At 37.4% G+C, this 12759-nt stretch overlaps 1 protein-coding gene across 1 annotated transcript in view; it reads right to left on the bottom strand.

The window, feature by feature from the left end:
• Positions 1–12759, bottom strand: part of MSH3 (mutS homolog 3) — a 109004-nt gene that overhangs the window by 37561 nt on the left and 58684 nt on the right. Inside the window, exons 14-16 of the mRNA XM_072359233.1 lie at positions 7518–7705; positions 3450–3618; positions 151–215 (exon numbers count right to left, since the gene is read on the bottom strand). Of these exons, the coding sequence (XP_072215334.1) occupies positions 151–215; positions 3450–3618; positions 7518–7705 (422 nt within the window). The remainder of the gene's footprint in view (positions 1–150; positions 216–3449; positions 3619–7517; positions 7706–12759) is intronic.

Below are 12759 nucleotides of genomic sequence, written 5' to 3'. Positions count from 1 at the left end.
AATAAATAAATATAATCATTTATTTTAGTTTGCTTTCACTTTAAAAATAAAAGGTACACGGAGCAACAAGAATATGTTCGGGGTTAAAATTAACACCAAATTTATTCTTATTTTTTGGAATAGAACAAACTTGAAAGATACTTTACATACCTACTAACCATAACCCAGTTAGATGGCACGGATGATATATTGGAATTTCTTACTTCTACCAAAAACTAAAATAAGAAGAGATACAGTATTAGACATCACAGGTTGTTAGGAAGACAACAGAACCATATTTTCTTCTTTTAACATGAAATCTGCCTACATCAGAGGAAAACCATGTTTGACCTGAAGAGGTTGCGTAGATCAGGAGCTAATAATGTCCCTTGTCCTCAGATGTGAGGGTTATGACATGAAAATTTTCTACCAGCAGCTCCCTTCCTGAGCTGTTCCTGTGCTGTGTCCCCTTGCTGCAGCTTCTCTGCCCTTCTTCAACCACTAACATGCTCTTCTCACCTCCCTCCTACCAAGACAAAACCAGATCAAAGCTATTGAGTCCTGTTATGTGATCTGACCTAGCTGTGTACCCAATCAGCACACATTTTATTTACACAGCACCTACACTGTAATCCACATGTGCTGAGGATACTTCATACCAGACAAACAGGCCTTCTGAAGCATCAGTGATTCACTCTGAGCCATGCTCACCTGAAACATTTCACAAACAAGAACTCAAAATCTCAAATGCCAGCACTTTATCTTCAGTACATTATTTCAAATTTAGATACACTTGAGGTCAGAAAGAGAAGGAATAGGTGAAAACAGCAGTAATGGTAAAAGGCTCAGAGGAATGAAAATCATATCATGTGTTTATTGCAGTATTTTATATCATTCACATTGATTATAGCACTGTGCTGAAGTCCTAGATGTCAAAGAATTCAGGCTTTCTTAAATAAAAGAATTTAGTCGCAAAATGAATTTCTAACAGAGATTAAATTAATCCAGAATCTGATCACCTTTACAGTAAACCATCACATTCTCAGCTGAGGAAGCTTGTCCATTACAGCCAGACAGATTTAGATAAAACCTTCCCTCCCTCACCAGAATAGCCAGCAACCACTCCCAATTATAAAGAAGAATAATCCTAAAATGATCACAAGTTTCCACAAAGGACATATGATGCCAGTTCTTAACTAAGATATTAAATATCTTAACTAAGATATTAAATATTTGATAAAATATTTGATACTGTATAAATTTTTAAAATGCTTAGCGGACATGAGAGAACAGACTGCAAATAGGTAGAAGAGGAGATCTGCAAAGATTTGAAAACTGCTGCTACTGCTAGTGGTGCTGCTGCTGTTCTGGTATTAGGTTTTTTTGGAAGTTCATTTCAAAATAATTAAGTATGATGTGTTCACAAAACAAAGACAGAAAATAATCCACATTTACGTCTGTGCTGGATGCCTAAGTGAACCCAAGACAGCCTAAGTGAACACAGACAGTTTAATTGCCTGGTTTGTTTGTGTGGCCAGTGAGAAACCATGAAAGAAACTGAGACGTCCTTTGACACAACAAAAGCATCAGCATTAGCTTTTTCACCATTTAAATTTTAGTTCTATCGTAGAGAAATAACAGAAGTATTAAATACATTGGGACCAACGCACTGTTTATGCCATTGAAGGAAGCAAAATTTCTCTTTCAACCCTGCCTGAAACAAATAGCCATGCTGTCACTACCTGGACAGCTTCCTGTTCTGTTTAGCATTTATAGACATTTATAGTAGAGGCATGGAAACAAAAGATAAGATAGATAAGGGAGTGACTCCTTGTGTGTCGGAAAAGGTGTGCGTCATCTGGAGATTCATCAGAATACTTACAGGAATTTAACAGGTGTTATCAAACTATGCTGACTGAATATCTAATTGCATGCTGGCAAAAACAGGTATAGGAGCTCACATTAGACAACAAATAGTTAAAGTTCATTTTTCTCCAGGAAGTTTCCTTGCAGCATCACACTCCTCCAGAACAAAAGAACCATAAACCTACTTCTGCCCAGGCCAACTGCCAAGAAGTTTTGAACACTACTACAGCTGTCAGTGTGCTACAAGAATGAAAGAATACATCAGACCAACCTGGGGAAGAAAGATCTAACCTGAAAGAGACTCTTCCTGTTCTCTGCTCCTCCCACTCAATTCTCTTTCCATTAATTCCGCACTTTAGCACCATTCCTCACCTCAGATACCATCTTCTCCAACCCTTTTCCTGCTGCCTCTTTTGATGATACCAGGCATAACCAGGTAACAGCTACCCAAAATCCTCTGCTCCTTTCAAGACAGATTTCTCAGTTCACAATTGCTTATGAGCTATCCACGCCTACAGACACCTCCTCTCTTAAAAATGTACAAGCTGACCTGTGGCTTTTAAAACTGTCTGATTCAGTTAATATCTTGTTACACCCTCAGACTCTCCTCTGTCTTTAACCAGACCTTCTTTTCTCCCTTCCTCCATAAACTGTCATCGTCCACTTTTCAAGCCACCCTATACAAGAGAAACATTTCTAATCCTGGATCTTCCCTTCTTCCTGAAATTCTCTTCCATTTTTTTTCTTTGACTTCAGCATCCATGCTGACCACCTACCCAACTTGCTAGCTGCCCTTCTCAGCGTCATCATCAAGAGGAATATTCACCTGAGCTCTTCATCAGATGCTCTTCTCTCCATCCTAATTGGTTAATCTCTTTTAACCCCAGCTCTCATGCTATTTCCTCACTGCTTCTCAGTGTTTCTTTCTTTTCCCAGTTTTCTGTGGATTTTTCCCCAGACTTGCTCCTGTCAGTTCCCAAAAGATAATGCTGTACAGCGCTGCCTCACTGCTCCTTTCAATACCCTTACAAATCTCTCCAGAACCATCTTCTCTTTATTTTGTGTTCAACTTCTCAGCTCACTGAAGCTCGACCTGTCCACACTTGCACAGCATATAGCATACAAATGCTCTGTCCACAGCCACTGTTAAAAATAGTGAAGTAACATCTATCATTCCTTAATATTGTTCCTCTTCTCTTCTGTCTTTCAAATTAGAGTCTTAATCAGTACTTAAAAAATTATTCTACCATTCTCCAAATTAACCTAATGCTCTTGGTTCTCTGAGAATATTCTGCACTTAATAGCCACATAATTAACCTCAAAGTATGCAACTGTTTTTACACATAGAAAAAAGCAAAGCATTACAGAATCAAATCCAACTTCACTAATGTTTTTTTGTTATTTAAATCACTAAAGTAAATTGAGTTAACAAATAAAAAAAGCATCCCTGTCAGAAAACTATTCCAAAGAAGTACAAAAGAATATGTTAAGATGACCTCATCAAATATCATACGAACTGAAGAGAGCTCCAGCTAAGCCCCAGCCTTCCGCTATTTTTTAGTAGGGTACAAATATACAGTCATAAACCGCAGACATTGTATTACCTCTTGACCAGAAACTGTAACGTACTCTGCAGAAGGATTCTTAATTTGTTTACGAATTTCCAGAAGATGTAATTGGATTTTAGACAGCACATCCAGGATCTCTTCCTTTTTCTTTCTGATGACAGGGAAATCTGTAAGGTCTTTGAATAGTTGGGTTTTATCTCCAGTCCTATGCATAAGAAGTGTAAGAAAAAAATAACAGTAAATCCAAAAATGTATTCGCTTTTTACCGGCTATGTCTTTATTTTTATTAATTATTCTCATTTGTTTTAACACTAGCTTTATTTCTCCTTAAATTCTACTTGGTCATAGTGCAGCACGTTTATCGGGAGCTATTGTATACACTACATAAACAGAGAGGCACTGCGCATACAAACTATCAAAGGCTACACAAAGACAGCTCCAGAAAACGTTTTCAAAATTCCTTCCTACTTTAACACATGATGCTCATTCTTCTGCTGTTTTCTTGTTCTGGTTTGGCTTTTTTGTTTGTCTTTTCTGAATGTGAATCCTGAAGCTTTCTACTTATTCTATCTCAGTCCAGCAGTGCAAAAAAATAACCAAAGAAAGAAAAGCACAACAAGTTGTTCCTTTCTGACTCAGTAATCCTGGAATGAAGTTGCTGTCTCACTCTTCGGCATCCTGAGTACAGGCAAAATCCTTATCAATACTGAATGTGGAGTTCTGGATTATTTCTGTACAACTTGTTAACGATTATTTCATAGATGTAGAATATGCCAAGTTTGGGCAGATTTCCATGAAGACTGCAAAGAAAAATCTTCCCACAAGGCTTTCATCAAAGTATGAGGGCTGCTCTCAAAGCAGTGCCTCCTATTTTATGACGCTGTCCCAAAACAGCAGAGGCGGATGTTGGTGGTACAGCAGCAAAGGCTGAACCTTCCCACAAGTATCCCATTACATGTCAATGCTGTGTGACAGATGGCAGCAGAGGGGCACTCTGCCAGAATGGTGTCTGACATGGAAGTGCGTATGGAGCAAAGGAGTGTCACTAGAGTCCTCCATGCAGAAAGAGTTGCACCAATTGACATTCACAGATGCTTACTGAACATTTATGGAGACAAACACTGGATGTTCGTACAGTGAGAGGATGGTGTGTTTCAGCAGTGGCAACAGTAACAGCTGTTCACCTCTGTGGGTGCAGATTGTTGTGAGTGCAGCACACAGGCTCACAGTCATTGCTGGGGAAAATGCATAGCTGATCGTGGTGAATGTTGAAAAATAGCGTTTTGCAGCTGAAAATGCGCTCCATCAAATAATGTTCCTGTGTTCTTTGTAGCTGTTGCAGTTTCCATGGAAATAAGTAGAAGGCAATACTTTCAGAGTGATATATGGGGAATATAATCAGAAGTTTCTCAGATGAGCTTTTTTCTTTTCTTGTTAAAAGATTAACCTGAATATTTTTAATACATGCAAAACAATGTTCTTTTACAGACTCAGTGTCAGAAAATGACAGAATTGTTTTGACTGCAATATCTTAGTTCAGGACTGAAACCTGAAACAGAAAGTGCCATTCAACTGTTTAAAACTGTGAAATTGAACAAATTATTACAAATGAGCTTGACATCAAAAATAAGTAAATAAATACCTTAATAGGCAGCAGGAAAACAACAGAAAGTAGTCCAATCTGCACTAAGTTAACTGTATTACATATCTGTATTTTAGAGAAAATATGAGACAGTAACTGTTAGTTACATAATTTCCCTGAATTTTATATTTGGAGAGCAAGTAATTAGGAAATGAGGTAATAAAATATGGAAGAGATGACGAATTCCAGTGTCATGACTCCTTGGATATCCTTTTCCCTGAAAATGAATTCAGTTTGACCCAGTGACCAGGCAGGTAACACAAAAGCTGTGTTCTGACTTTACATTACATGGACGTAGCTATTATATAAGTGACAGTAAAGACACAGTTTTTAAAATATAATACTAATTTTTAGAAACAATTTTGTGCTAATTAGACTTGTTTCCATGGAAATGTGAGGAAAAAAGATCTCTACAGCCAGCAGCTGATAGCAAAGACTGCCACTGCTATGTAATGCTTACCAAAAATTTAGAGGTTGAAACTTTAAAACAAGATAAAAATCACAAACTCCATGTCAAAAAGCTCTTGGAACAGAGTTTTGAAAAACACTGCACCATATACTAAAATTAACACATGATGCATGTGTGTGTCGAAGTGTCTGTGCTCGAATAGTCATCATAATTATTATGAGAAGTTTTTGAGCATTAATAATACTGTCACACAAGTTAGAGGTGTATTTGGGCCACAATGAAAATTATTTTAGTTTTCATCTTGAATAAAGGTAAATATCTATGCACACAGCAGGTCTGGTTTTACTACTGTGTCTTGTTTTTTTGTTTTTTTTTGTATGTTACTCTAAATATCAAGACAGTGACAAAACATATTTTTTTAACTTACAGTAAACTTGGCATAATTAAAATAAATTCTGTTTTGTCATAAACTGCCAAAACTATAATTGGACACAGTGAATCAGGAGAAATCTTATTATTCCACCTGTCCAATGAACAGCAAATATTTCACCCCTTCTCAACTTCCAAATTTATACAGTTTGCATCTGTCTCTAATTAAGAAGCAAATGAAGGAAGTCTTGGGTTTTATTCCTGCATTTTTGTCAGCAGGAGAAAGATGACGAAGATTTTATACATGAAGTGAATATCTAATCTTAGTCTGCTGGTGGGGGAAAAAAAAAAAAAGGATAATAATAATAAAAAAAAAGATATGCTGCTTCAATATGATGAAGCATGAAACTATATTCTGCATACTTCATCAAGAATCCATATATATACCAACTAAATCTCATAGTATGACACACAGGAAAATTCTCAGTGTTGAATGAAATTTGCTATGAGAGGGAGGTTCAGGATGACCTGAGCATAAAGCCAAATGATATGTGCTTATGTATTCAGAATGTCTTTCCCACAAACATGTTGTGTAAACAAAAACTACAGAGAAGGGAAACAAAGACCCAGCAGAGGCAAGTGCTCAGAAAGGTTGGCTGCCTTTTTGACTAGCACCAGGACAGAACCATTTTTGGATGATTAAACTGATTGCTGTTCCAAAAAGCACTGGCCACAAGCTACTCTCCCTCAAATCTGAACCAGGCAGGTATCACTCCCTTAACTGAATCCATGTTCTTGCTTCATTATTTACGCCTTCTGTCTTCTTCCTCCAGTGGTCAAAACCAGGATCTAGGGTTAATGATGGAGACAGCAGTACTTCCAAAGAAGCAGTATACACAATAAATTATATGCAGTCACTCTCCCATATAATGCAAATTTATTACAATTTCTTTGCCTACCTTTTTTTGAGGAATGGGGTGGCAAAGAAGGACAGAATTAAGACAAAAGGACAGATGCCTCCATGCTTTCTCCTTTCCAAGACTACAGGAAAGTAATTACAGCAGAAAGCCTAAGTACATCTCAAGACAGAGGTAGGTGCTCATTTAGTCATTGTGCACAGTGCATGAACAGGGCAGTAACCCCAGAAATGCTAAGAGTGGAGTCTTCAGAATTACTAAACTCCATATTCTCATCATTAGTAAGTATATAGAACGACAAAAGCCAACAACAACAAATGTGGGGAAGGCCTCAAAGATTTGGTGAATTTTCAAAAAAATTGTAAAAAGCATATTCCTGACAGCAGAGCAGCCACTCCATTAAATGTCAAGTCTCTCTTCAAAAGAAATAGCTTATCTACCTAAATTTTAAAAATTAAACACTTGTTAAAAGAATTGATATGTGCAAAACATTGTTTGTACTCAATTTGTTCCCCAGAACAGCTGAAAAGTTTTCCTGAGGCACATAACACAGGGCAAAATGCTTGCTCACCTAGTTTATCTTTAAAAACAAAACAAACAACAAACTGCAAGAAGCTCTGCATTAACCAAAAGTAACATGAGCAGAAATATAAAAATTAAAGTATAAAACTGAAATGTGTTAAAACAAGACGCATGCTTCACACAACTGAATATACTTAGTCAAAAATTCTATGAGGCATGGAAATTCTCCTGTTTTCTTTACTTACTTAGCTGCTTCTTCATTAAGAATCTCTAAATAATGTTTTACTGGGGAGAGAAGTTCTGGAATTTCCAACAGTGCATTTTGTAACAGAGGAGATTTCACATGAGACTGTATGACTGGAACAAGGGCTTGAATTTCCAAGTCCAGATGAGACAGAGTGCTGACTATCAAGAAGAACTCTTGGGTTGAACACTGAAAAGGAAGCAATACCCAAGTCATTACAGTGTACATTTTCATTAAACCCTGCTTTTCTCAGGATTTAAAAAACCAGACAAAATACAGTTAAGACACATGCACTGCTATGCAGCACAGAATCTTACCACATTCATAATGTTAATAAAATGTGCTAATTGATATATACAAAATGCTAATTGTTTTAACCACTGTCTTTAGGGAGCAATCCAGAGCTGATAGCCACTGTTGTTATTACTGGGTGGAGATGTGTAACACACATGCAGTACACAACAAGCAGAAAAACAGACTGATAATGTGTGGGCCGCAAATAAGTAGGCTGAGTATTTTTATGAGTATCACAACACATCCATGCAGGCTGATGCATCTACACACTGCCATCTGAATTACTAGGCTGTAGTTTTGGCAAGAGAGCATTTGAAAGGCAAGGCTAAGCACAGATAGGGAGAGTTTTGGCACAAGAACACAGAAAAGAAGAAGCCAGAAGTCACTGTTTAGAATGTTAGTAGCTATTGCCAGCTTCAGTGCCTAGCTGGTTACTGCCAGGTCTACGTGACAAGACAGATCCATCACAGAATTCCTAGCAACCCCATGCAATGGCCCTCACTTGCACATTTCTAGATAAGGAAAAAAGGAGAAAACAAGCACTCATTCTTTCACCCTCTCCTACCTACAAAGATATGAAAAAGATTTTTCTGTCTCCTTCAGGCAACTGACTAGGGTATTACTGAAAGGGAATCTCTCAGAGAGCAGCCTGCAACACACAGTGTGTTCAGAGACTGCTTTTCAATACCCATAGAGCAGGAAAACTGCATACCAGTTCCTTTTAAAAAAAAAAAACAAAACATCTCACCAAAACGAGTAACTTCCCATAGAAAAGTAAGCTTGCATTTATGCTGCAACATATGTGTATATCAAACAGAACCACAGTTCTCAGAGAGGCATAACACCTTCTTAACCTGGTTCATTGGGACTTCATTTACACTTTAGAAAGTTTGGGTGAAAAAAAGGTTGCCAATAAAGAATTATGCTTATATTTTCTTACATTTTGGTTGACAGGTACCTGACAATAAGAATGCGTAATTTAACCATAGTATTTCAAAGACAGGTTACATTCTGCATGCTTTCAGAAAATTCAAATTCATCTTTGTTTCATACACATGAAAGGTAGGATAGAACAGACCTACCAGGTAGTTTCTCCACAACTGCTCAGTTGTACGACAGTTTTCTTTTTTTCTAGACTTGAGCTCTTAATACTTCGTGAAACTACGTGCTTCCCCTTTCCTTTCATAAACTAATCCAAAAAGCACTAAATCTCATCATACGAAAGTTTTATCTGGTAGCCTAAATCTACCTTCCATTAAATTAATCCAAATATCTCTAGTTTTACTCTTTTGTATTACACTAACTCCACTCTCTTTGCTATTAACACCCTACAAATATCTCAGAGCCTTCTGTTGTCCTATAATAATCAATTTAACCAAACTATAATCTTTTAATCTTTCTTCATAAACAACCCATTATTCATCCTCATGAAAATTTCATTTTTCCCCTGTGCTTGCTGCAGTTTATCAACATATTTCTGATAATCTGGAACTTGCTTATAAAAGCTTTGACAACAAAATAAAACAAAATAATAACACAGTAAATCTGTCAATGGCATTTGAAATCGCAGCACAAAAGAAAGGTCTGAAAGACTAAAGAAGTGATAAATCCAGGCCTGGACTCAAAGTCAGAGTAATTTACAGTATGACTGACTGCATCATCGTCAACAGCCTTGATGCAGATAAAGGATAAAATTCTGCAAGACTTCCCTTGACTACAAAGTGTACTCCTCAAGGATGCAAGGCTGAAGCCTTGCCACACAAAATTGTATTGTAGATTCTTGACAGACATCATTAAATGATTCATTGCAGAACAACATTCAGGAAAAGAAAAGAATGAAAAAATACAGGCAGCATGAAATACGTAAGCCAAACTGGTGTTTTTATGTTTTGTTTTGTTTTGACAAAATTATTCTTTAAAAAAAAGGGGTGGGAGGGGTGGAGGAAAAGATTCAATCTGTGACTTAACTAGCATACTACCTGTAAGGAGAGGGCAAAGGCAAAAGTTTCAAAGAGAACAATAAAACATGTATCTGAGGTGCTATAAGAAGGGTCGGGAGGTAGATGAAGGAATCAAGCAAGAAAAAAAAAAAAAAAGAAAGAAAAAAAAAGAAAACTAAATTAAAAACAAACAAAACCAGGAAACCCTCCACCACAACAGAAAAAAAAGCCTGATCGTGTACAAGAGCACCACAAACAATCCTCACAGTTATCAGGAGATGATATCAACGAGTACATAACAAACATTCTGAAGTTTCTTGCAGCAACTCTGTAAGCTACACACACAGTTGTCTAATTAGTTAAAACCTGTTTGATTCTATTACGATCTTCAGTGCTGTTGGAGAATGGCAAATTTTACTTCGCAAAACTTAGCTGAACATAATGTTCCCAAGAAAAAGGTGAAAATAATAGTTTTTTGCTTATTCAGAGTATCATTCTTTCCTCAGCTTGATCTCAGTAACACTGCAGGACTTTGCATCTAAAATGTTATGGCTCCAGTGCAGAAAAAAGCAAACAGATAACTTGAACAGCTGCGTAAAATGATTATGAAAAGATGGTCTCCATTAAAATGGGACTAGCTCTATTTGAATTCTAACTAACTTTGCAGAAGCAATATATAACTCTGTTATAAATTAGAAGCTTTTAAAACGTGTTGTAAAAATAGTTTACATAAAGGAGGATTAATAACCCTGCAACCACCAAAGATTCTCACAAGCATATTCAGTGCCATTTTTGAAGACTAATTTTGAAATGTGCCCAGTGATGGTTACAGCTTCTCTGGCACAAGAAAAATAACCCCAGAGCTGACAGTGATGTCAAATACTTTCAAGCGGCAGTTCCTCAAACTATAATGAAAATGGTGTGGCTGCCACCAGGGAGAACACATGGAAGTTGTGCAGCAGTATGACAGGCCTAAAACCCTTCTGAGAAAACCACTGAAAGCCATTGAGCATTGTTTGCATTAGAGAATTTGTTTCCAGGAGATCTAAAAAGGAGCCAGCAAGACTACAGTTAACAGCCATTGACCAGTCAAATGGGAATTGAAAAGCAGCATTCATTTGTCACTCACCTCAAGCTAAAACAACGACCTTCAAGTTTTTAGTATAGCGAGCATAATAGATGTGCTGAAGTTAATAACGTGCTATGGGAAGAATTTATTTTAAACATTTTACACAAAACAGTAACAAATTTCAAGGGCATATATAACAGGTGTTGATATAATAAGAGGAAAAATAAAAATACAGTGCTTTTCTCTGAATCATCAGGATACTGAAAGTCACAGAGCCTTTAATGAATTATCAGGCGTGGCTTCAGACACTGATTCAGAATAAAACAGGTTTTGTTTTGTAGAACACATTTCTAAATGTACTGAGGGCATGTTTGTTCTGCACTGGTTCTTAAACCCATTTAAGCACAGAACTCAGACAACTGTCCTGCCATTCTGCACACTCCAAGGCCAAGCTGCCATCACTTTAACTGACAGAAAAAAAATGTCGGATCCAGCCATTCATAATTCCCAGAGTCCTCCAGGAGCAGTGGAGTAGGCTGGACTTGTTATAGAGAACAGTAATTTTGAGATGTGTTTTCCAGCAAGATTTCATTGTGCATCAGCTCCAGGCACAACCTAGACAAAGGTCTTGTTTCTCAGAGTTAGACAATACTGTTTCTTATTTGCCTTTTGAAGTTAACTTCTGAATGCTACCAAGAGGTCTTAAAATCTCTTTATCTCCAGCCATCCCACTCTTGCCACAGAGAGGGGTAAGGCTATTTTGTGGTTAACAGCATTTCTGTCTGGGAAGATGTCAGGTGCTGGAGCTGCTGAAACTGAGAACAAGTAGTTCTTGTATTAATTCCTCTCTCCATAGCAACAGTAACATTGCTCGTCTCATTCCTGTAATTATCATTCCCATAATTCCTTTCCAAACTGGGGCAAACTTGGAGCTGGCAACACCACCTTTGAAGCAATGCCTGATTTTTTTTCCCTCTCCTCCCCATTTGTACAAGAATGCTGTTCTAACTCCAGATCTAGGGTTAGACTAACAATATTTTTTGGTGGTTTGGGACAATGGGAGCTTGTGGAGGGTCAGATTAGCAATTACAAACCACTACGATACTAACAGATAAGAATCGTAAATTGACTTATTAAAATAATTAAGTCAGACCAGGAAAATATGCTGTGATTATATACTTATTTACCAGAAGAGTTCCTCTTTTTGCCTTGCAAAGTTGATTCTGAAATAGAGTACAGTTCTTTCTTTTTTCCACCAGAGGTTACAGGCACAAAGTTCATCACACAGCAGAAGTTCTGCAGTGACTGATGTGAATGAAAGGTATTCAGAACAACTGACACAACACAGCCACCCCTGCACACTTCAGAAGCCTGCCTTTGTGAAACATATCTTCTCAAATGCTAACATCAATGAAGCCCAAAGAGTCTGAAAGATTAGATACTTGTCAGGTTTACCTATTTTTCCAGCAGTTAACACTGAGTTGTCAAGACTACATTATGGCACATCAGGGATTATAGTTAATATTTAATTGTTGATTAGTTCATTTGTCAGTGTGTTCCAGTCTTTTTATACTCCTTAATAGGACTGAAAATACAGAAGGGGAACCTCATGTGGGAACATATGGGAGATGGACATCTGGAGTTAACAGAACTGGAAACACTCCTAGTGGAAACTGAAATGGCAGTCTTCACTAGATGACCAAAACAGTCATCCATGAAAAACAGTTACTCTGTGTTCTTGAATATGCAACCACTACAAAGGGACCTTTTTTCAGTCAGGTTCCCTATCTATCTAGACCTCAGAATCTGCTTTCCAATGTTTGCTTTTGTTTCTTTATTCAAAACAGACCCTGTTTTGCAGGGACTGTATCATCTACTCAAAGTCCTACAGGTTTTGAGGGATTACTCAGTGCTTAGGGCACACCCTACTACATTCTGCT

Source organism: Excalfactoria chinensis, chromosome Z (assembly GCF_039878825.1).
Source record: "Excalfactoria chinensis isolate bCotChi1 chromosome Z, bCotChi1.hap2, whole genome shotgun sequence".
Taxonomy (NCBI): domain Eukaryota; kingdom Metazoa; phylum Chordata; class Aves; order Galliformes; family Phasianidae; genus Excalfactoria; species Excalfactoria chinensis.
This window is presented reverse-complemented; position numbering and strand designations above follow the sequence as displayed.